Source organism: Alternaria dauci, chromosome 1 (assembly GCF_042100115.1).
Source record: "Alternaria dauci strain A2016 chromosome 1, whole genome shotgun sequence".
Classification (NCBI taxonomy): domain Eukaryota; kingdom Fungi; phylum Ascomycota; class Dothideomycetes; order Pleosporales; family Pleosporaceae; genus Alternaria; species Alternaria dauci.
Window position 1 is genome coordinate 1,465,489 of NC_091272.1, and position 19,989 is coordinate 1,485,477.

A 19,989-nucleotide genomic window follows, 5' to 3' on the forward strand; every position below is an offset into this window, starting at 1 on the left:
TCAATTTGCTGAAAAGGGGAAAGCGCTGAACACGCTCCAGCGCGTCGCGTCCAACATTTGCCGATCCACCCTTCAGACCTGCGAGTCCCTCCACTACACTCCCACCGCCAATTGTCGATACCCCGTCTTTTCGCTTTTTCCCCTCTCTTCGCTGCTCCAATGATACCCTGATCTACATATTTAGCATTTAATTCTCTCACGCCTTCCGCCACTACCACACGTCATGGCGCCACGACGCGCAGGCCAGCCCTTCCGCCGGGTAGGCAAGCTGGGCAACACATCCTATGGCCCACGGAAACCGAAGACGGTCGACGCCTCGTCACTGCGTAGTGGTGAGGGTACCTCCCAGAACGAGAAACTCGAATCCACTCGCTTGGCAAACCGCATCGATGAAACCATGGGCTTTGCGCGCTTCGATTCTGGCAAGAAGAAGGTCGGATGGCTCGTCAACATGCATTCAACAACAATAGAAGACGAGGACGTTCCCGGGGGCAAAGCTGGCGTGGACTTTTACTTCATCGGCGAAGAAGGGGACACATTCAAAGCGACGCTCGAATACGACCCCTACTTTCTGCTGGCGATCAAGAAGGGCAGAGAACAGGATGTCGAAGAGTATTGCAAAAAGGCATATGAGGGCTTGATCAAATCCATAAAGGTTGTGGAAAAGGAGGACCTGAGCATGCCAAACCATCTCACAGGATACCGAAGAAAGTTCTTACAGCTTACATTCGCCAATGTCAACGACTTGTTGGCTGTACGAAAAGCTGTCAATCCAATCGTGGAGAAGAACAAGAAGAATGTCAACGCGATGGACACATATGCAGAGGTTGCAAAGTGAGTTTGGCTGGCTTCCTAAGCGTAGACTTCGGCTTACATATGCATAGTGGCAACGGCGACTTTGACTTCTTCGATAACGACGAGCACGAATACGAGAAACGATTTATGACCACCGTTGACGCCAGCGATTTTATTTTAGATATCCGAGAATACGACGTCCCTTACCACGTGCGGGTGGCTATCGACAAGGACGTCCGAATTGGAAACTGGTACACCGTCGAGGCCAAGCACGGCATAATAAGCATCAAGTGCATAGAAGACCGCCTCACACCGGCAGATCCTGTCGTCATGGCGTACGACATAGAAACGACGAAACTCCCGCTGAAGTTTCCAGACGCTGCCATCGATCAGATCATGATGATATCGTACATGATCGACGGTCAAGGATTTCTCATCACTAACCGTGAGATTGTATCAGAAGACATTGCAGACTTCGAGTACACACCCAAGCCAGAGTATCAGGGACCGTTCATGATCTTCAACGAGCCAGACGAGAAGGCGGTGCTGGAGCGATTCTTCGAACACATCAAGATGGCTAGACCGACAGTCATGGTCACATATAACGGAGACTTCTTCGATTGGCCATTTGTCGAAGCAAGATCTAGTGTACAGGGTATCGACATGTATCAAGAGATTGGATTCAGGAAGAACAGCGAGGACATCTATCAGTCGGATTATTGCGCCCATATGGATGCCTTTGCGTGGGTTAGTCGAGACAGTTACCTACCTCAAGGAAGTCGTGGTCTTAAAGCTGTAACAATGGCTAAGCTTGGATACGACCCAGACGAGCTCGACCCGGAACTCATGACGCCCTATGCAGCCGAACGACCGCAAACGCTTGCAGAGTACTCTGTCTCCGACGCTGTTGCTACTTACTACTTGTACATGAAGTACGTACATCCGTTCATTTTCGCTCTGTGCAAGATTCTTCCACTCGGACCGGACGACGCGTTGCGCAAGGGTACAGGTACTCTCTGCGAGATGCTCTTGATGGTGCAGGCATACCAGAAGGGCATCGTGCTCCCGAACAAGCACAATCCACCAAAGGAAGCTTTTTGGGAGGGTCATCTTCTCGAGTCGGAGACCTATGTTGGAGGTCACGTCGAAGCGCTGGAAGCTGGCGTGTTCCGAAGCGATATCGCCTACAATTTCGCTGTTGACCCTACGGCCATTGACGAACTGCTCAACGATCTGGACGCTGCACTGAAATTTAGCATCGAGGTTGAAGAAAAGAAGAAGATGGAAGACGTAACGAACTACGACGAGATCAAAGCTGAGATTGTCGAGAAGCTTTTGCAGCTCAAAGACACACCAAACCGTAGCGAACGGCCACTCATCTATCATTTGGACGTCGCGTCTATGTATCCCAACATCATGACAACCAACCGTTTACAGCCCGATTCTATGATTAACGAATCGAATTGCGCGGCTTGCGACTTCAACCGACCAGGAAAGACGTGCGATCGCCGAATGCCATGGGCCTGGAGAGGTGAATACCTACCAGCCAAGCGTGACGAGTACAACATGGTTCGTAACGCTTTAGAGAATGAGCAGTTTCCTGGAAAATTCCCCAACTCACCAAAGCGGACGTTCAAAGACCTTTCGGAAGAAGAACAGGCTGCGCTCGTCAAGAAACGTCTGACAGACTACTCCAAGAAGATCTACCACAAAGTCCACGACGCCACGACAATCGAGCGCGAGGCTATCATTTGCCAACGTGAGAACCCGTTTTATGTGGACACTGTCAGCGGTTTTCGTGACCGACGTTACGACTTCAAGGGCAAGCAGAAGGTCTGGAAGGGCAAGACGGAAGCACTCAAGGCTGCCGGCGCTCCCGCTGCTGAGATTGAGGATGCAAAGAAGATGATTGTTCTCTTTGACTCTATGCAGCTGGCTCACAAAGTCATTCTCAATTCCTTCTATGGTTACGTCATGCGAAAGGGATCCCGTTGGTACTCTCTTGAGATGGCTGGTGTCACTTGCTTGACTGGTGCTCGCATTATTCAGTTGGCCCGCTCGCTCGTGGAACGCATTGGACGACCCTTAGAACTGGACACTGACGGTATCTGGGCTATTCTACCAGCAACATTCCCCGAAAACTTCGCCTTCAAACTCAGCAACGGCAAGAAGCTGACCATCTCATACCCCTGTACAATGTTGAATCACTTGGTTCACGCACAGTATACCAATCACCAGTATGAGACATTGGTAGACCCCGAGACGTTCCGCTACGAGAAGCATAGTGATAATTCCATCTTTTTCGAAGTTGATGGACCGTACAAAGCCATGATCTTGCCAACTTCGAAGGAGGAGGATAAGAACTTGAAAAAGCGTTATGCAGTCTTCAATCACGACGGCAGTCTGGCGGAGTTGAAGGGTTTCGAGGTGAAGCGTCGTGGTGAACTGAAGCTCATCAAGAATTTCCAGGCCCAGATCTTCAAATTCTTCTTGGAAGGTACGACGCTCGAAGAGACGTACGGGGCCGTCGCAAAGGTCGCCAACCGATGGCTTGATATTCTGGACACTCGTGGAGCAACACTCGCAGACGAGGAGCTCATTGATCTGATTGTTGAGAACAAGAGTATGACAAAGACATTGGAGGAGTACGGAGCGCAAAAGTCAACAGCTATCACGACTGCCAAGCGTCTTGCTGAGTTCCTGGGCGAACAGATGGTGAAGGACAAAGGTTTGAACTGCAAGTACATCATCTCAAAGACACCTAGGGACGCTCCCGTCACTGAGCGCGCTGTTCCTCTGGCAATCTTTTCGGCTGAAGAGTCTGTGAAGAGGTACTTCTTGAGGAAGTGGTTACGAGACGACCCTGGACAGATGGATATCCGAACGATCCTTGACTGGGATTACTACCGCGAGCGTTTGGCGTCCGTCATCCAGAAACTCATCACCATCCCTGCGGCGTACCAGAAAGTTCGAAACCCCGTCCCTAGGGTGCCGCACCCCGACTGGCTCAACCGCAGGATCCGTCAGAAGGAGGACAAGCTTCAACAGGTAAAGATGACGGACATGTTCAGTAAGAAGGTGTTGACCAACGGTGACGCCAACGTCGCAAAGACCAAGCTGTCTGGAGACTTCGAGGATTTTGGCTCGGCGAAGCTGACCCAGAACCAATCCCAGATGAAGAAGGGAATAGTCACAAAGATGGTGGCCAAGCGCAAGGAGCCCGAGCCCGCTGTGCCTATCGTCGACCCGTATGCCGCGTTGCCCAAAGTTATGCCCAGCATCGATCACGACTATTCCGGATGGCTCGTGTATCAGAAACAGAAGTGGAAGATTCAACGAGAAGCGCGGAAGCGCCGACGACAACTATTCGGTGAAAAGGCTGTTGATGCTTCTGACGCAATTGGCAGCTTCTTCAGAAACCAGGCGCAGTCTTTGTATATCAGCACATGGCAGCTTGTTCAGTTGCGACCAACTGAAACACCAGGCGAGGTCAGGGCTTTTGTTCTGATCGACAAAAAGATTCACGCTCTCAAGGTCATTGTACCTCGAACGTTGTACCTGAATTTGAGGAGTGAGGACCTTCCCGATGTCTCGATCAGTGGGTGTTCCGTGGAAAAGGTTGTCAATCACAGTCTGCCCAACGGCCACCCGTCGATCCATCTGTTCAAGCTTCAGATGTCGGAAGAGACATACGTGCAGGAAGCGAACAGCATCTCTGCACTGTTCAACCACTCCAGTGTCGAAGGCGTATATGAGAAGCAAGTGCCACTGAACATCCGCGCCATCCTCGAACTGGGAGGTACCTGTACGTTCGACGAGTCGCAGAAGGGTGTCCTCGGAAAAGGTCTGGAACAAGGTTTCGATTTGTCGTCGCTGCGGACAGTAAAGACTAAAGAGCCATACCTGGCTGAAGCGCCTTTCAACTATCTATACCTGTACCATGTCAGGAGTGGCGAACGCAACGTCTATGCCATCTTCTCGACATCGAAGAACGAGGCGCACATCGTCATCCAGAACAAAACGAAAGATTCACAGATGCCGAACGTAGATCGTATCTACCGAGATGCCCTGCAACGACGAATGGAGGACAGCAATGGTGAGCCATGGCAGACCATGATCGAGTACCAGGAAGACATACATTTCAAGACAACGATGGTAACCACAAAGAGGAAAGCTCTTTTGGAGATTGGTGATACTATCAAAAAGATGAAGGCGGACGAAAGCGGGCCTATCATTGTGGTCATCCAGTCACCAAATCAGGCCCTTCTTTCGCATGAAATTCCTGTTCTCAAGGAATTGCCAATCTTACCACTTCACGCTGATGAGTCTGACAAGCAACTCCCACCACTCGGCTGGCAAGCTTTCATCGCCAGGCGACTAGTGGGCCATTACCTCGATCTCGGATCCTGGATTGCACATCTGTTGGAGCTTGCCCGTTATGGAAACATCCCGCTGTGTAACCTTGAAAGTAACGATCCACGTTTCCTGATCGACATTGCGTACGCGCGACGTTTGCAGAAGGAACGAGTCATTCTTTGGTGGTCCGGTCAAGCGAAACCTGATCATGCGGGCTATGAGAAAGACGATATCCTCGCACCCTTGGAGACGGTAGACATGCCATCGATCAACAACCCGGGCACGTATTCGTCAGTATGCATTGACATTAATCTTCGCAACCTCGCTATCAACACTATTCTGTCATCCTCCCTGATCAACGAACTTGAGGGCTCAGACTCTGTTTCCTTCAACCCTGCAGCCCCGTCTTACGACTCGACAAATGATGGCTCTAATATCATCTACTCAGATAACGCTTTTGCAAGTGCTGGTATCACGGTCCTACGTGAGATGGTGAAGGCATGGTGGTTCGAGGCTAGCAACGCTGGCCACGGTTTTAGCATGGCCGACGTCATGGTTCAGCATCTCGTCCGCTGGGTCAGTAGTCCGGGATCTTTCCTCTACGACCGCTCTCTGCACTACTACGTCCAGATGATGTCGAAGAAGACACTACAGCAACTTATGACAGACTTCAAGCGCGTCGGCTCGCACATTGTGTTCGCCAGTCCAAACCGCCTGCTTCTCCAGACGACCAAAGCCGAAGTAGGAAATGCGTACGCATACAGCCAATACATCATCAAGACTATCAAATCGAAGCCTCTGTTCCAGTTCATGGAGCTTGAGATCAAGGAATATTGGGACTACCTGGTTTGGTACGACGAGTTCAACTACGGCGGCAAGGGCTGCAGCGAGGTGAATGAGGACGAGACGCAACCGGTCGAAAACATCATGTGCTGGCAGCTCGCACAATTCTTGCCACCAAAGTTCCAGCCTGCGTTCAACGACTGGGTCGTCGAGTTTATCGAGCTCATGCACGCGCGAAAACGCCCTGGTGTCACGGAAGATGGCTCGACGCCCAGAGTCACACAGATCCCGCTTCGGCCTCTTACGGTGGATCCGAATGAACAAACGCAGATTCTCCCCAAGCAGTTCACCAGGCCTCTTTCTAAACAGATGAACGCCTTCGCTAAAAAGCAGCACGCAGAGGTCCTGGATCCTCTTTTCGCGTCCGACTATGTCTTCCCTGAACTTCCTGGCTCGCATCTCAAACTTACGAATCCGGTCTTGCAACTTGTGAAGAGCATCATGCAAGTGTTGAGTCTCGACCGTGCCATTTCTCTCGAAGCGCGAGCGCTGCGAAAGGAGCTGTTAAATCTCTTCGATATCCGCGAGTTCAGCGCAGAAGCAACATTCGTCAACCCTAGCGCCGCCCTTGTCGTCAGAGGCGTCATTTGCGAAGACTGTACATCTTCGCGCGATCTGGATCTCTGCCGCGACTCTTCTCTTCTTCCGGTCGTTCTGCCTGACAGCGATGCCGCTCCGGTCCTTCCTAAATGGAAATGCGACAACTGCGACTCAGCCTACGACAAGGGGCGCATCGAAGAACAACTCGTCGGCGAAGTCCAGAAGATGGTACTCGAGTGGTGTACGCAAGATCTCAAATGCGGCAAGTGCAAGCGGCTACGCAGTAATGAGTTTATGGAACACTGTGCTTGCGCAGGCGAATGGGTAGCTACGAAGAACAAGCAAGACATGAAGAAGAAGATGAGTGTGTATGGCAACGTCGCAAGATTCTATACACTAGGTATGCTGGAAGCTGTTGTTGAAGAGTGTTTGGAGAGTTTTTGAGTATGAAGAGCACGTACACTTTGCTGTACGGTAAGACAGCGATCGATCTGTACGGCGTTCTAGTGTTGCATATCAGTGCGGAATCGGGGCGCGCGGCGTTCGCGGTCTTTTTACGGATGAGCACGGGTTTTGATATCGAGTTTTTTGGGCTTTGTTCGCCCTGTAGCATTTAGAGGCGTCTGTAGCGACTAAGTGGGGTAAAGGGTGTTGATTTGTCTAACTTCGCGTCTTGTTTATCCCGACGTCCATTGTACCGACCAAATACATGTGACAGTCTTATCAGTTTCTCAAAGTATTACCAGTGTCCATCAAGATTGACAGTGATGACATCGATCCAGACACGAGAGCCAAGCACTTGGTTATGTCATGAACAAGGTAGGAAGGAGCGGGGTTTGCGTCAACATGGTGCTGGGTTCCGTGCGAGCACGCCATTTCGGGCTAAATATCGCAAACAACAACATGGATTGAGATATGATGCGATAGCAACAGAATAGGGAGATGAGGGGCAGAGGGGTAACAAGAGGTCTCAGAGGACAAGGATTTGGTAGACATGGGGTATATATATATAAATAAATCGTCATTGCTTTTGCGTCTTCTCAACGGCTTTTCGTGTGACTGCATCTACAACGTGTCAGCTGAAGAATCAAGGAGATACGCATAATCAGCTTCGTTCCAATCGTATCGTAACCTTCCGGACCAAGTTTCCGTTACTCGATTGGCCAATTCCACTTCCCCAAAATGGCGCCGGCAATTACATCTCCCACACCCGCTGCGCCGCACACACTGGCTTCCACATCCACAAAAGCACCCAAGGCCATCTTCCCGGACGGAATCAAGACCTCAGGCCAACATGAGCCAATCTACTCTCTGCTACGTCCTTACTCGGACTTTCCCAAAGAAATCACCGGCACGACAGCATGGGACAAAACAGATTACGAGTCCAATCCCGAACGCTGGACGCACATCTTCTCGTCCGACGAAGTTTGTGAAATGAGCGAGGCAGCAGATAGATTCATCGCGTCCGGAACACCCTTGACAGGCATCACAAAGGACCTCTTCCCACTACCCAACTTTTCAAAGTTCCTAGAGCCGCTGAGGAAGGAGTTGATCGATGGGAAGGGATTCATCCTCTTCAAAGGTATGCCCGTTGAGGAATGGGGAAACCAGAAATCGGCAGTTGCGTATATGGGTCTGGGCACATATCTGGGCTACTTTGTTAGCCAGAACAGTCGGGGCCATGTGCTTGGGCATGTCAAGGATCTGGGTGAGGATGCGACTGCGATTGATAAAGTGAGAATCTACCGGACGAACGCGAGGCAATATTTCCATGCCGATGATTCGGATCTCGTGGGTTTGTTGTGTGTAGCCAAGGCGCTGGAGGGAGGGGAGTCTGATCTTGTAAGTTGAACTCCGCCGTCCCTGGTACGCAGTTTGCTAACTGCGATTTCCTGTACAGGTCAGCAGCCACTCAGTGTGGAACGAGCTTCAGAAGAATCATCCAGATGTCGCAGAACTACTCACCCAACCCATCTGGTACTTCGACCGCAAAGGCGAGACCAGTATAGGACAGAAGGAATGGATCAAAACCGCCGTGTACTACCTCGAGACGGGTGATAACCCAAGAGTCTACAGCAAGTAAGCAAGGGAACCAGGAAATCCCCGATTCCGCAGAGCCGCAGACTAACACAAGCAAAAATAGATTCGATCCCTACTTTGTCCGTTCTCTTACCCGCTTCTCGAACGCGGGCCTGATCCCGCCTCTTTCCGAGGCACAAGAACGCGCCATCACTATCCTCGAGGAAACATGCCAGAAGCTTGCGCTCCACATGATTCTTGATGTGGGCGACATACAGTTCCTCTCCAACAACCACGTGTTTCATGCCAGGACAGCGTATAAAGACTATGCGCCGCCAGCGCCAAGGCGGCACTTGATGAGATTATGGTTGAGCACACCCGAGGGCGAGGGCGGATGGAAGTTGCCGTTCCACGACAGTAAGGAGAAGAAGAGGGGTGGTATTCAGGTCAACGATACGCCGCCGGTTGCGCCTTACGATGCGGAGTAGTCGCTTGTTGGAGACATTTGCATGTATCTAGCTTTGTAAGTAGCTGGTGAATGTGTATATAAAGAACAAGTCAGAAAGTATGTGAAACTTGCGGGACGATTACGTTTCAATGTGGTATCATTCTTCTCTTGAGGCGCAGCTGTTGCACCGATCCTTATGTCTGACGCCGCGCATCCTGGTTATCTCTGCTCGTGTAGCTGATCCGCTGGTGATCCTGTTGCGCGTCAAAACTTGGTGTCTTTGGTGCGCGGTAATCCAAAATGTCAACCCCCCCGATTCCATGGCGCAACTCCAAGCCATTTTGTGATGTTGTAATGCGCATCTGCAGGTCGTCTTCTTGGTGTTCAATCTCTGTCGTCGTTTTCCGCACCTAGAAACCCCGTCCACGTCCCCTGCCGCCACCGCCTCTTCCGCGACCACCTCCACCACGTCCGCGACCGCCTCCGCGGCCTCCGCCCCTCGCACCACGGTCACCGCCACCAACCTCCTTCCTTGCCTTGTTCTTGGGCTTCGGCGCGTCGTCGATGAGAAGTGTGTCGAGCGGTAATGAATCGGGAAGGATGATGTAACGGATTGTAGAACCACGGACGGTCATTGTGTCGAGAGCTACGGTGTCGCGAGACTTGGGCGTGTACTTAACTGCTCGGAGCGCGACGTTCATGAGCGGTGAGACGGAGGTGATGGTGCCGTTTACAATAGTGCCTGTCATTCTGTTGGAATACAAATCTATAGGGTGATGGCACGCTGGATCGGGGTAAAGGCGTGTTTGCGCAACTCAAGGATTGACGCGCTCGCAGAGCAAGCAAATACCGCCCGATGACAACGCAATCGAAGCCAAAGAGTAACAGGAAATAGACACATTACGTACCATTCTTGAGCTCGACTGTGACCGTCTCATTCTGGCACTTCATAAGAAACCTGCGCGAAGCGTTAGCTGCTAGTATAACAAAAGTTGATGGCTGGCTCACCTGACGAGCTTCATGGTCGCGGTTGTCCGAAGCGTGCAATACTGGAGTTTGAAATATAAGCCTCGGTATGTTGCGATTGGTAAATGTAGAAGGTATCGTTGCTGCGGCGCGACGTATACTCGCGGGGAAGCTCCGACTAGGAAATTGCGATCGAGCTTCAGGCTGCACGGGCCAAGGTTAATCCGTCACCGAAGTCACGTGCGCCAAAACTCACCTATGTACTCTCCCAAGATTGGCTTGATCATCTAGTGCTACATCGTGGTTGAATAGAATGATATAGTACATTCGCGTCCATTGCACATAGTCCCTAGGTTCTGTACACATCGCGTACATAGGGTATCGTATACAAATCGACCATACAATCGGAGCTCATAATCACATTACGAATCCCTTCCTTCAATGAAGGAGTATGTGCTCCAACGTTCTTCGCCTTGCTTCTTGTTACCTCCATGTTTGACACGATTACCTTGGTTGGACTCCGGCCGCCTGATCTTCGAACCCAGGTCTGCCTCTATCCGCCGTATTTTTGCTGTCCAAGCTGTCTTGCGAGGAGTTGCGCCACCCTGCGTAGAAGGCAGCTGTCCCAGTGCGTCTTCGTCAAACCAAGCATCTTCCTGAGAAGGTTCCAGAGTCGTCGCCATAGCTTTTTGCATCTCACTATCCGAGGATTGAGCGCCATCAGCTGCGGGTGTGTATTGTATCGGTTTGTGTGTGACGTCGAAGCCGTACGTCTCCTTCAGGTACTTGGCGATGGCCTGATTCTCTTCCTCTGTGCCACTGCCGTAGTAACTCTTCAGCTCTTTTGCTACGAGCGTGTCCAGAATTACGCCTTTACCAAGCGGTTGTTCAGTCACCTGCTTAGATGGATTGTTGCTTGGTAGCGTAACCGTAGCATCCCAGTACAGGCCCATAGCAGCGAGCCTATCCTTGCCTGACCACGCTATAGCCCGTAGTGGAGTGCTCTGGACGAAATACTTGACTCGCTCCTCCAGATTGTCCCAGCTCACGTTCCAGACAAACAAAGGTCGCAACATCTCCTCAACAGCGCGAGGAAAGTCTTGAAATGATCTTGTCGAATAGTACAAATGCTGCATCTTGCCTACCAGAAAATCGACGTCCATACCCGTGATAGTAGGGTTCACGCCAGCTCGACGCAACTGCTCACGCCAGTCTCGTACAATGTTGTTTCGAAAGCCTACCTGAGAGTTGATGGATAGGCGGTTGATAAGACGGCACAAGACCACACGAAGTTCTTCTTCTGTCACTTCCCCACTAATGTCTATGGCAGGAGCAGCGAACAGTGTAGGGTGGCTCTGGGTGAGTAATCGTCCTCGTGCTTTCTTGAAGTATATGGCTGCCCCTTGCCGTTCGCCGATGGCTTCCATGGCTTCTGTGAACGGTTTCCTTAGTGCAGCCTCGTACTTCATTGTTCGAAGATACTCTCGCAGACGGTGTTCAATCTGTTCGACTTTTAGAATGTCTTCTACTCCTTTGTTCGCGTGTTCTCGTTGGTGGTCGAAACGCCGTGCCAGATGTGCTAATCGTAGAGGCTTCATGATGTCGCTTGGTAGAAAGTCTCTGCTGGTGGGACTGACACCCAAGTTGTACAAAAAGGTTCGGTAAGGTTGAGACAGAAATTGCTCATCCATTGATACCAGTTTCTTTGCCCGATCAGCGATTTCATCTCTCATTGATGGCGTTAGAACCCCGTAGAAGTCACTCAAGACCTGGCGACTCTCAGCTTCAGGCCTCAGTCGTCCGGCGAGACCTAATTCTTGTCGGCACTCTGCAACCAGAAGCTCTAAATTGATCCCAAAGTTTGCAGCAGCATACGGTAAATTAGCCTCGATGTTCCGGTAGGTCTCCCCAGATGGGTCCTTGTGATAAGCGGGAGTTCTCTTGATGATAGCCTTGATCTGTTCCATATAATGACGTCTTTCTTTCTCACCTGGGAACAAAGGATAACCCCAGACTACAGCACTTTCTGCACTAGCTGCTGGCGACTGAGCTCTTGTAGCGGTGTAGATACTCTCGCCTTTTGGGCTCCGGTATCCTCCATTGATGTACATGATTGTGGGGTCCTTGGAAGTCGTCTGCTCTACGCCATTGACCTTTGCGACCAGGATGACATGATCTGCGACAGGAAACTCGTGTGTAATCTTGCACTCCATTGCAGCTCGTACATAATCTCCCAACACCTGCGGTGCGAACGAGGACGTGGTACTAGGATCTTTTCTATCTCTGGGATAGTGGAGTCTAAGCTGCTTAGATCGTAGACTGTAAGCATCCGAATGGTTTCCCCGGCAAAACAGATCGACAAGCTTCGCGCCGCCTCTATCGGCAGCGGGAAAGTGAACGCGAAAGAGGCCGTCGGCCGCCCGTATGGCATCCAAGGTCTTGGAGGGCTCTTTGATGTTGAAGGAAATAGTAGGCGGATCCAGGCTAACAGTGCTGAGTGAGGACACAGCAACACCCACGGGGACGCGTTCCTTGGTATGTGGATCGATACTCGCAACGGTAAGAACTGCAACCGAGCTCGGAACGTTACGCATCACACCACGCACCGAATTCTTAAGTTGCTCTTGCCTCAACTCCGACTTGGAGAGCTCAATTGGGGCATCCTGCTCTTCTACGGTTGCCTGCGTGCCTGCTGTCTCGCCACGTATACTCTCTGCTGGCCGAGATGTTCTTTGCCCTCCGCCTTCTGGAAACTCTGAAGCACTTTCAATAGGTCCTATCACGTCTTCTTCAAACGATTGTGGCGGGTGTTGACTCTGTTGTCGCAGCAGACGAGTCGTATTATAGTATCGTGGGGTGCAGACGGCGTTGCGGGGACGTGTGTCGCGGGCAGTGTATTGATAGGCAGAAGCGCATGGTCTTGAACGTTCTAAGAAGAAAATTAGCATGTATGTAGTAATGCGATACGGAAGACTAACGGGCATGTTGATTCCATCTGTAGAAGGCGGCGAAAAAGCGCGCAGCCGGGCGCTGTGAAAGCGCCATATTCACAGCAAGGGGTTATGTGTTTTTTACATGCGCTGCGAACGAAAAGAATAGTGTATTTGGATAAGACACTCGTGTTGTAGAGCAATATGCTGTAAATGACGAAGCGGGCGCATTGTGGTGGAAATGTTAGATCGGCCAAGGCTAACCTCCGTCTCTTCTCCGCAACTTTGCTGCCGAACTTCAACACCCGCCCAGCACACACACACAACTATGGCGTCTCCAATACCCTCGATGGGCGCGCTGCGCGTCCTCCGTCAATCCATACAGCCCCAAGTGCAGCAAACGACCCAAGTACGACATGCGACGCTTCTCCGCCGACCAAAGCGACCCTACACCTTCACCCAACTCATCACCCTCTCCGACGGCAGCTCATTCACCCTACGAACCACGAACCCACAGCCAGTATACAAGAGCGCAAAGGATATACGGAACTCGCCGTTATGGAATCCGAGTTCACAAAAACTGCTGAATGTCGAAGAGGACGAGGCTGGAAGATTGGCCTCTTTCAGAACAAAGTTTGGCCGAGCATGGGACGCTGATACGGATGCTGACAAGGTGGGTGCACGAGGACAAGTGCGACAAGTCACATCGCGACTGTTTTTGTGCTGATTCTTTGATAGGGCAACCAGACGGAGGGTCATCTTCTAGACCTCATCAGCAGCCAAGGCAAGCCGCAAGGAAAACCGACCGATGCCACAAAGTCACCGCCCGCGAAAGCGCCTGAATCTACGCCCGCGAAGCCAGCTGCGAAGAAATAATGACTTGGTTCAGGATGTGATGGGGATTGCATTCTTGATCAACATTGTACAACAGGCTGCAGTTGCGTAGAAAATATCATGGGAAGGTCCAAGATCATACGCATGCCATTGCGGCCACGCTGTCACTTCTGTTTCCATGGTATCAGTCGAAAGATGGGAGAAACTCAATATGGATCGGCTGTGTTCTAGCCAGCTGTACCGCCACCTGAAGGTTTTCGCTGTGCTTGTTGCTAATATGCAGACCATACGAGATGTTGCATACCCCGAAAGATAGATTTTGAATGCTGCGTACAACTCACCAAGAGCGCGGTCCTTCATGTCCTGACTCGTCGTGTCACACAACGGGAAGGTTCGCGTCAAGTCCGTGCCGCTCAACACTCTTTGCAAGACTCATACGTTCAGCATTTCAAGCTCTTTATCAGCAGCCCACCGAGTAAATCACCTACTAACACTGTCACCTCACCTCAATTCTAATCCTGTATCAATCTTTCAGTGACTAGCTTCTTGAACTCCCCATCTAAATACGCTATCATGCCAAAGCCCAGCAGCAGCAAGACAATCTCCTTTGCGCCCCAGGATTACAACCAGGCCGGTAATAAGAAACCATCACCAAAAGAGAAGACAGGCCACGAACTGAGCGGTACGCAGTCCTTCAAGGGCTACATGTATATAGACCATCCCCTTGTCCTGCCCGATGAGATATTCTGCGATTCTCCCAGCCCTCGGAACATAATTAACGGCAAGAGAACACGGAGCGCCTCGAACCCAAATGAGTCACCATCGGAGAAAGCTGCACCCGCCGTCGAAACAAACAACAACGACAAAGCCAAAGGATCACATAAGAAACCCTCCATTAAACTTGCTTCACCCGCGAAGTCGCGGGCATTATCTGAGAACCGTGGTGATCGCAAATCTTGTTCGCACAACGAAGAGTATGATGCCAATAGTTTTGAAAAAGAAGTTTCACTGGAAGTCATACGCCGCGATATTCTAGCTCTCGTCAAACGCTCGCTGCGTATTGCAGACGACGTCTCCGCATACATGCAATGTATCGAAGGCCACGAGACACAAGGGCAAAAGCTCGATCGTGACGTGGGAAGCTTGTTGGATCATAGGGTGCAAAAGAGGAAGGCAGTCGCCCAGGAATGGAAAGGCGGTAAGGTTGCGAGGACTTTGATCTGAGTTTCATGGGCCACTGATGGGTGGGAGGGTTTCCCTTTTAGAAAATGGTACGGACAGTGTGCTGTTTGGTCCATCATTTTGTAAATCATGGCTTTCGAGTGATATCTGCTCCTTTGCTCTAGGTCAAACATCTATAGAATTAGCTCTCTTCATTGAGCGGATCCCTCTCAGGTTCACACTACAATGCATAAAATGTTCAAATGACGTGAATGTTATATCTTTACATTATGATATGCATACATCCCTTTTCGTGACCCTGGCCTGAAAATGCTAGATAAGAGGTATAAGACGCATAAAAAGAAAAAAACTCCAAAAGACCATCATACCCAAACAATACTCGTCAACATCAAACAACTCCCTCTCCAACAACCCTCCGTTCATGACCAACCCACTCATCCCCATCACTCCTCACACTATCCGTCCTCTCCTTTCCATCATCATCAATCTCCACTTCTCTGGTATGACTAGTCTCCACTCTAATATTATTCAGCTCCACCTCATCGCCAAACTCTTCCCGCGTAGGCGTACGGTACCGACCGCGGCTCGGGGCACGAAGTCTATTTTGCGTAGGTGGAGAAGAAGGTCTGCATTCCGTTGTGACACTGGAATGCATGTGCCGCGGTGAGGTCTGAGGGTGGTGATGTGGGTTGCTGGACATTACGGTCGGGAAGACGTTGAGACTAGGTCTACGGGAGCTGTTGCCGCTGTCGTTGCGGGAAGTGTTGGTGATGTTGATGCTGTTGGCGGGTTGGATATCGGATATTCCTTTGATGGCGATAATCTCGTTTCTCTTTTCGTTTGCACCGTCGCCGTACATCACCTTGCTGTGCCGTCTTTGGCCGGATCTTGAGGCGCCTCCTGAGCCGATGGTGTCGTTGCCGAGACCGCTTTGCGGGTTTGTACTGACTGTTTGCTTGTCTTTGGATGTGACCCAGTGTAGAACTAGTACACAGAACAAGATATCGGCGTTGCAGCACATGAGACAAATCCAACCTGGCTCGCCTTTCAATACCATGAGTATGGTCAGATTGACGACCGAGGTGGTGAGGGTGGCGAGGGAACCAGTGAGCGAGCGCTTGGCCATGCGGTGGAGCGTGGTGTTTACGTTGTGCTTGTAAGAGTAGAGACTGCGGATGGGAATGATGAAGAGGGCGGTCAGGTAGACCTGCAGTTGAATCAGTCTCGTGTGTCGATATGAACCACCCGAGGAAAAGGGAATACGTACGTTGACAACGACCTCGAAAGTAATCAACGGGAGCATAGCAATCTTTTGCATACCGATGATGCACACGCCTGAGTCGTCGATGTAGGTGATTCGGAAGATGAAGTTCATAATGACGAAGATGGTGTATGGTAACAGCATGAAAAGGCAGTTGAAGAGCCACAGCTTCGTCTTTATGCGAGGCTTCAAACTTCCTCGAACCACATATGCTTTCTCGACGAGGAAGTAATATATGAAAATCTTGGTAGACATGTAACATATCAAACCTGGGCAGCAGTGAGCTTTGAACCTGAGCACCCTCGCGTATTCACTGTTGTGCACTTACACAATAAGATTCCTCCTTCGCACACCTGCGGCGAGGAATTGATACCAAAGCCATGGACCACAATTGCAGTTGTGAAGACGAATAATGCCGAGTCGCAGTAGATGATTAGAATTACTGGTTTGTGCTGTCAGAATCATGTACTTCGCCAAGATGCTCAGAAGCGGGTATCGTGTTGCACTTACGCCACATAGCCAAAGGCAGTGCTGCCCATTTCTGAATAAATTGTGTTCGTCGCACTGTCGTATATTGTAAGCATTTCTGTTCCTACCAAGCAGCATCTACAAGCTACAACTCACTTATGCAAACGGAGAGTACACCAAATGTGCTGATCTGGAGCATAATGCTGATAATCTCTCCAACCCGCGGTACCAGCGCAGGTACATAGTCTTGAGCTACCATGATCCCGGTCCTGTGTTGTGTATCCACCTCACAGGCTGATCAACGTATTGTAGATTAAAGTAATCAGATATGGCGGAAGCAGGCAAGCGAGTAAGAAATGGTATGACAAAGACGAAACAGGAATGAAAGCACACGAGCCAGGTCTCGAGCCTCAGCTCAGGGTACGACAGGGAGAAGTAAGAAGCCCATGTACATTTGACCCTTTTACGGACCCGCATTTAAGCACGACAAGGCTGGAACCTGCGCCATTCAATCTTGCCCACTGACAGCCCTAGCTAATCATGCTACTCCTTCTGTTAGGGTTGAAGGAACTTCGTCTGCATGTCGATTAGCGTGAATTCCGAAAGGTTAATGTCTGTGGCGGAAGGATGTCCGGGGGATCGCCATGGTTTTGTTGGGGAGAACCCAAGGCCCCATGAGAGCGCCATACACAGGCCAGACAACCAGTTCGGCGGACGGCAGATTAGTTTCATTCATGCACTTTTATCACGATCTTGATGCGAGTTTGTTCTTGTAGCGCACGGTTAATTAGTGGGTTCGTGATCATCATGAGGTAAGAGTCGGGAGGGGTAGATAGACATTGACGTAGATTGTGACGATTAACTCGTGAGATAGCACCAGGACATTGTTCAGTCGTTCATGCAAAACGGAAATCACGTCAACAAGGTCAACGGTCGACCAGCCCTACATTTGGTATCGAGGCAAAACGTCGGATCGGCCATTTCGCCTGGCTGTCGTTGATTTCCGACCACCTAGCGTTCCAGATTCCATACAGCGGTACTCGAGCCGATTGGTCTGAGATGTTCAGGGACATGGCTAAAAGTGTCAAAAAAAGGACCACACATGCCGAGCATGACTAGCAGAAGAACAGCCTCGCCGGTTTTTGTACTAGCGACCAATGTCGCGCATCCGAAGAGCTGGCTAGATGCACAGTGCGCCTGAAACGTAGTGTCTGTGCTGCTACCTCACCGATGTGGCTGTCGTATCAGTAATCTGGCCACTTTTCACATATCAGTTCTCATGTACTTCTTTAAGGTTTAAAACATAGTGGCTTGGCTTGGCTTTGGCAAGGCGCCACCTTCAAAGTTCTTGTTGATAATGCTCTTCGTCGGTGCCGTCTTTCCGAACTGTCGAATAGCTCGCATCGAGTCCTTGGGCAACCCATTCGTCTTTGATCAATCTGGCGACGTTTTTCCCGCTCAACGCACTTGTCTCCATAGTACTGATAAAGCTTTCGATTCCACTAGTGTACCACAGGCCGTCGTCGAGCTTGATTTCCTCGAACGTCACGCGCGGGTATTCTCTTGGGTATGAATACCAAAGCTTGTGATGTATCCAGCTCACAGTGCCGTTGGCTATACCGTGTTCGGCTTCCTCATGGGAGACATCTTGGCCAAGGATGTGGGAGAGGAACGTGGCGTTCACACGGGAGGGCGAGAAGATCTTGTAGATGTATTCGAACCGAACCGGGGAAGACTCTGGGTTCAGGCCAGCATCGGACACAGATACGCTGTAGAAGCTGGGAGAACCGACGCCATCCACTGGGATCTCAGATGGCGGTAGCGTCGTAAGGACGTACTGTGGCACAGGCGTCTTTGCATCGAGATTGAAAGCCTTCTGGTTTAGCCTCAAAGGTGACGCAAAAAGCGTGGTGTACAGCTTCGTGTAAGGTATCTCGTCAGGGATGTGGTGTGGCGCAGGATGGATGTCGAGATCCGAGTACTGAAGAGGTGCTGCAAGGATAACTTCGTCGAACACGGAGGTCTGGCCGGCAGCTGTAGTGACTTCGTAGCTGCCATCCTGTTGCTTGGAAATCCCGGCAATAGAAGTGTTGAGATGAACATTGGCGCGAGAGGCCTTCAGCATGTGTGCGAAGATCTGCCAATTGCCACCCTCAATCTGCATTGCTCCGTTTGTTGCCATACATACCATCGTCTCCAGGCCGTGAATGTAGGGCAAGTTTGAAGCGTAGTTGACACGGGTGCTAGCCTGAATGATTTCCTTGGAGAACGCCTCGCCGATGCCGTTTGCTTTGAGATACTGTTCTCCCGTCACTCCAGTGGCCTCCAACAACCCCACTTGCTCGACAGCGTCACCCAAGCTCTTCCACGGAAACACCGGCTCATCATACATCTGGAAGAATTTGCCCACGGCACTCTTCATCAGTCTGTTTGTCCAGAGTGGCGCAGCACCGTATCTCCATAGCAGCTTCGCCTTGTCCCACCAAGTGTCTTCGGCGTTTGTTACGATGACAAATTCACGGCCATTCCAGACGCCCAGATCAGGCATGTCCATTTGGGCTATGACATCGTGCTCCGCAGCCGACAGATTGAATTCCTCCTTGGCTTTTACCATTATGCGGTTGCTTTGCACGAAGATGGAGCCGCCCAGCTCCACGGAGATTGTTGGGTCGTCCCAGGGATTCACGGTCGTTGTGCGGCCTCCGATGTAATCGTTACGTTCGAAAACAGTAATGTTTGTCGGAATGCCTGCTTCGGCGGCATACTGGGCGAGATGGTACGCGGCGGATGAGCCGCCTGCACCTGCACCTGTTGGGAATCAGTACTAGTATAGTTATCTTCTAGCAAGGCACCCGCACCTATAATAGCGACCTGTTTTGCGCGATGCGGCGATTCACCGGCTCTGAGAGCAAGTGCACAAGGCAGCAGCGAGACAAGGCGTAACCATTGCACCATCATGGGCGCTCTTTTGATCGAACTGCTGTATTGTGTCTTTACGTGGTATGGGTGGGGATTGAGTACAGCGAAGCGTTGCTAGCTTCGGATTACTTCTCAAGTCATGGCGGTATGGTAGGAAGGACGTCCAATGTAAGGATGCGGCGATGACCAAGATGGCTCGGGAGCATGGATCAGCCAGCGCCGGTTGCCCACCGGTAGATACGAACAACCGCTCGGAGAGCATGCACTCGTGCAGTATAGCAGCATAGATATCGCATGTTCCATGTCTAGATCCGCTTTGCGAACTTTACTATGTATGCTAACTGAGGCGTAAGCGATGGATAGAAAGTCGTGGACGCGTACTAAGGTAGGCACTTGCACGTGCTTGAATCCGGTTAATAGGCGGTTAA

The 19,989-nt window shown here is 50.9% G+C and overlaps 7 protein-coding genes across 7 annotated transcripts; 4 read left to right on the forward strand and 3 right to left on the reverse strand.

The window, feature by feature from the left end:
- Positions 1-83: 83 nt before the first annotated feature.
- On the forward strand, positions 84-7,213 carry ACET3X_000466 (uncharacterized protein). The gene is made up of 2 exons (XM_069447764.1): positions 84-834; positions 885-7,213. The coding sequence occupies exons 1-2, from the start codon at positions 224-226 to the stop codon at positions 6,976-6,978; spliced, it is 6,705 nt and encodes a 2,234-aa protein (XP_069310708.1). The 5' UTR covers positions 84-223; the 3' UTR covers positions 6,979-7,213.
- A 503-nt stretch (positions 7,214-7,716) lies between these two features.
- ACET3X_000467 (uncharacterized protein) lies at positions 7,717-9,041 on the forward strand (the record flags this gene model as incomplete). Its single annotated transcript, XM_069447765.1, has 3 exons — positions 7,717-8,376; positions 8,435-8,613; positions 8,678-9,041. The coding sequence occupies 3 exons, from the start codon at positions 7,717-7,719 to the stop codon at positions 9,039-9,041; spliced, it is 1,203 nt and encodes a 400-aa protein (XP_069310709.1).
- A 370-nt stretch (positions 9,042-9,411) lies between these two features.
- Positions 9,412-10,023, reverse strand: ACET3X_000468 (uncharacterized protein; the record flags this gene model as incomplete). The annotated part of the gene is made up of 3 exons (XM_069447766.1): positions 9,412-9,743; positions 9,910-9,959; positions 10,010-10,023. The coding sequence occupies 3 exons, from the start codon at positions 10,021-10,023 to the stop codon at positions 9,412-9,414; spliced, it is 396 nt and encodes a 131-aa protein (XP_069310710.1).
- Positions 10,024-10,276: 253 nt separating this feature from the next.
- ACET3X_000469 (uncharacterized protein) lies at positions 10,277-13,012 on the reverse strand (the record flags this gene model as incomplete). Its single annotated transcript, XM_069447768.1, has 2 exons — positions 10,277-12,896; positions 12,946-13,012. 2 exons carry the CDS (start codon positions 13,010-13,012, stop codon positions 10,390-10,392), a joined length of 2,574 nt encoding a protein of 857 aa, XP_069310711.1. The 3' UTR covers positions 10,277-10,389.
- Positions 13,013-13,203: 191 nt separating this feature from the next.
- Positions 13,204-14,105, forward strand: ACET3X_000470 (mitochondrial 54S ribosomal protein bL31m). The gene is made up of 2 exons (XM_069447769.1): positions 13,204-13,570; positions 13,636-14,105. The coding sequence occupies exons 1-2, from the start codon at positions 13,226-13,228 to the stop codon at positions 13,771-13,773; spliced, it is 483 nt and encodes a 160-aa protein (XP_069310712.1). The 5' UTR covers positions 13,204-13,225; the 3' UTR covers positions 13,774-14,105.
- A 199-nt stretch (positions 14,106-14,304) lies between these two features.
- ACET3X_000471 (uncharacterized protein) lies at positions 14,305-14,955 on the forward strand (the record flags this gene model as incomplete). Its single annotated transcript, XM_069447770.1, has 1 exon — positions 14,305-14,955. One exon carries the CDS (start codon positions 14,305-14,307, stop codon positions 14,953-14,955), a length of 651 nt encoding a protein of 216 aa, XP_069310713.1.
- A 3,026-nt stretch (positions 14,956-17,981) lies between these two features.
- ACET3X_000472 (uncharacterized protein) lies at positions 17,982-19,597 on the reverse strand (the record flags this gene model as incomplete). The annotated part of the gene is made up of 2 exons (XM_069447771.1): positions 17,982-19,450; positions 19,501-19,597. 2 exons carry the CDS (start codon positions 19,595-19,597, stop codon positions 17,982-17,984), a joined length of 1,566 nt encoding a protein of 521 aa, XP_069310714.1.
- Positions 19,598-19,989: the final 392 nt, after the last annotated feature.

What these genes read in the sequence shown, in the direction of transcription:
- ACET3X_000470 (XM_069447769.1), top strand. Translation starts at nt 13,226, where the DNA reads ATGGCGTCTCCAATACCCTCGATGGGCGCGCTGCGCGTCCTCCGTCAA. An exon ending in CTGATACGGATGCTGACAAG is followed by an intron (nt 13,571 to 13,635) that starts GTGGGTGCACGA and finishes ATTCTTTGATAG; the next exon opens with GGCAACCAGACGGAGGGTCA.
- ACET3X_000466 (XM_069447764.1), top strand. Translation starts at nt 224, where the DNA reads ATGGCGCCACGACGCGCAGGCCAGCCCTTCCGCCGGGTAGGCAAGCTG. An exon ending in ACATATGCAGAGGTTGCAAA is followed by an intron (nt 835 to 884) that starts GTGAGTTTGGCT and finishes ACATATGCATAG; the next exon opens with TGGCAACGGCGACTTTGACT.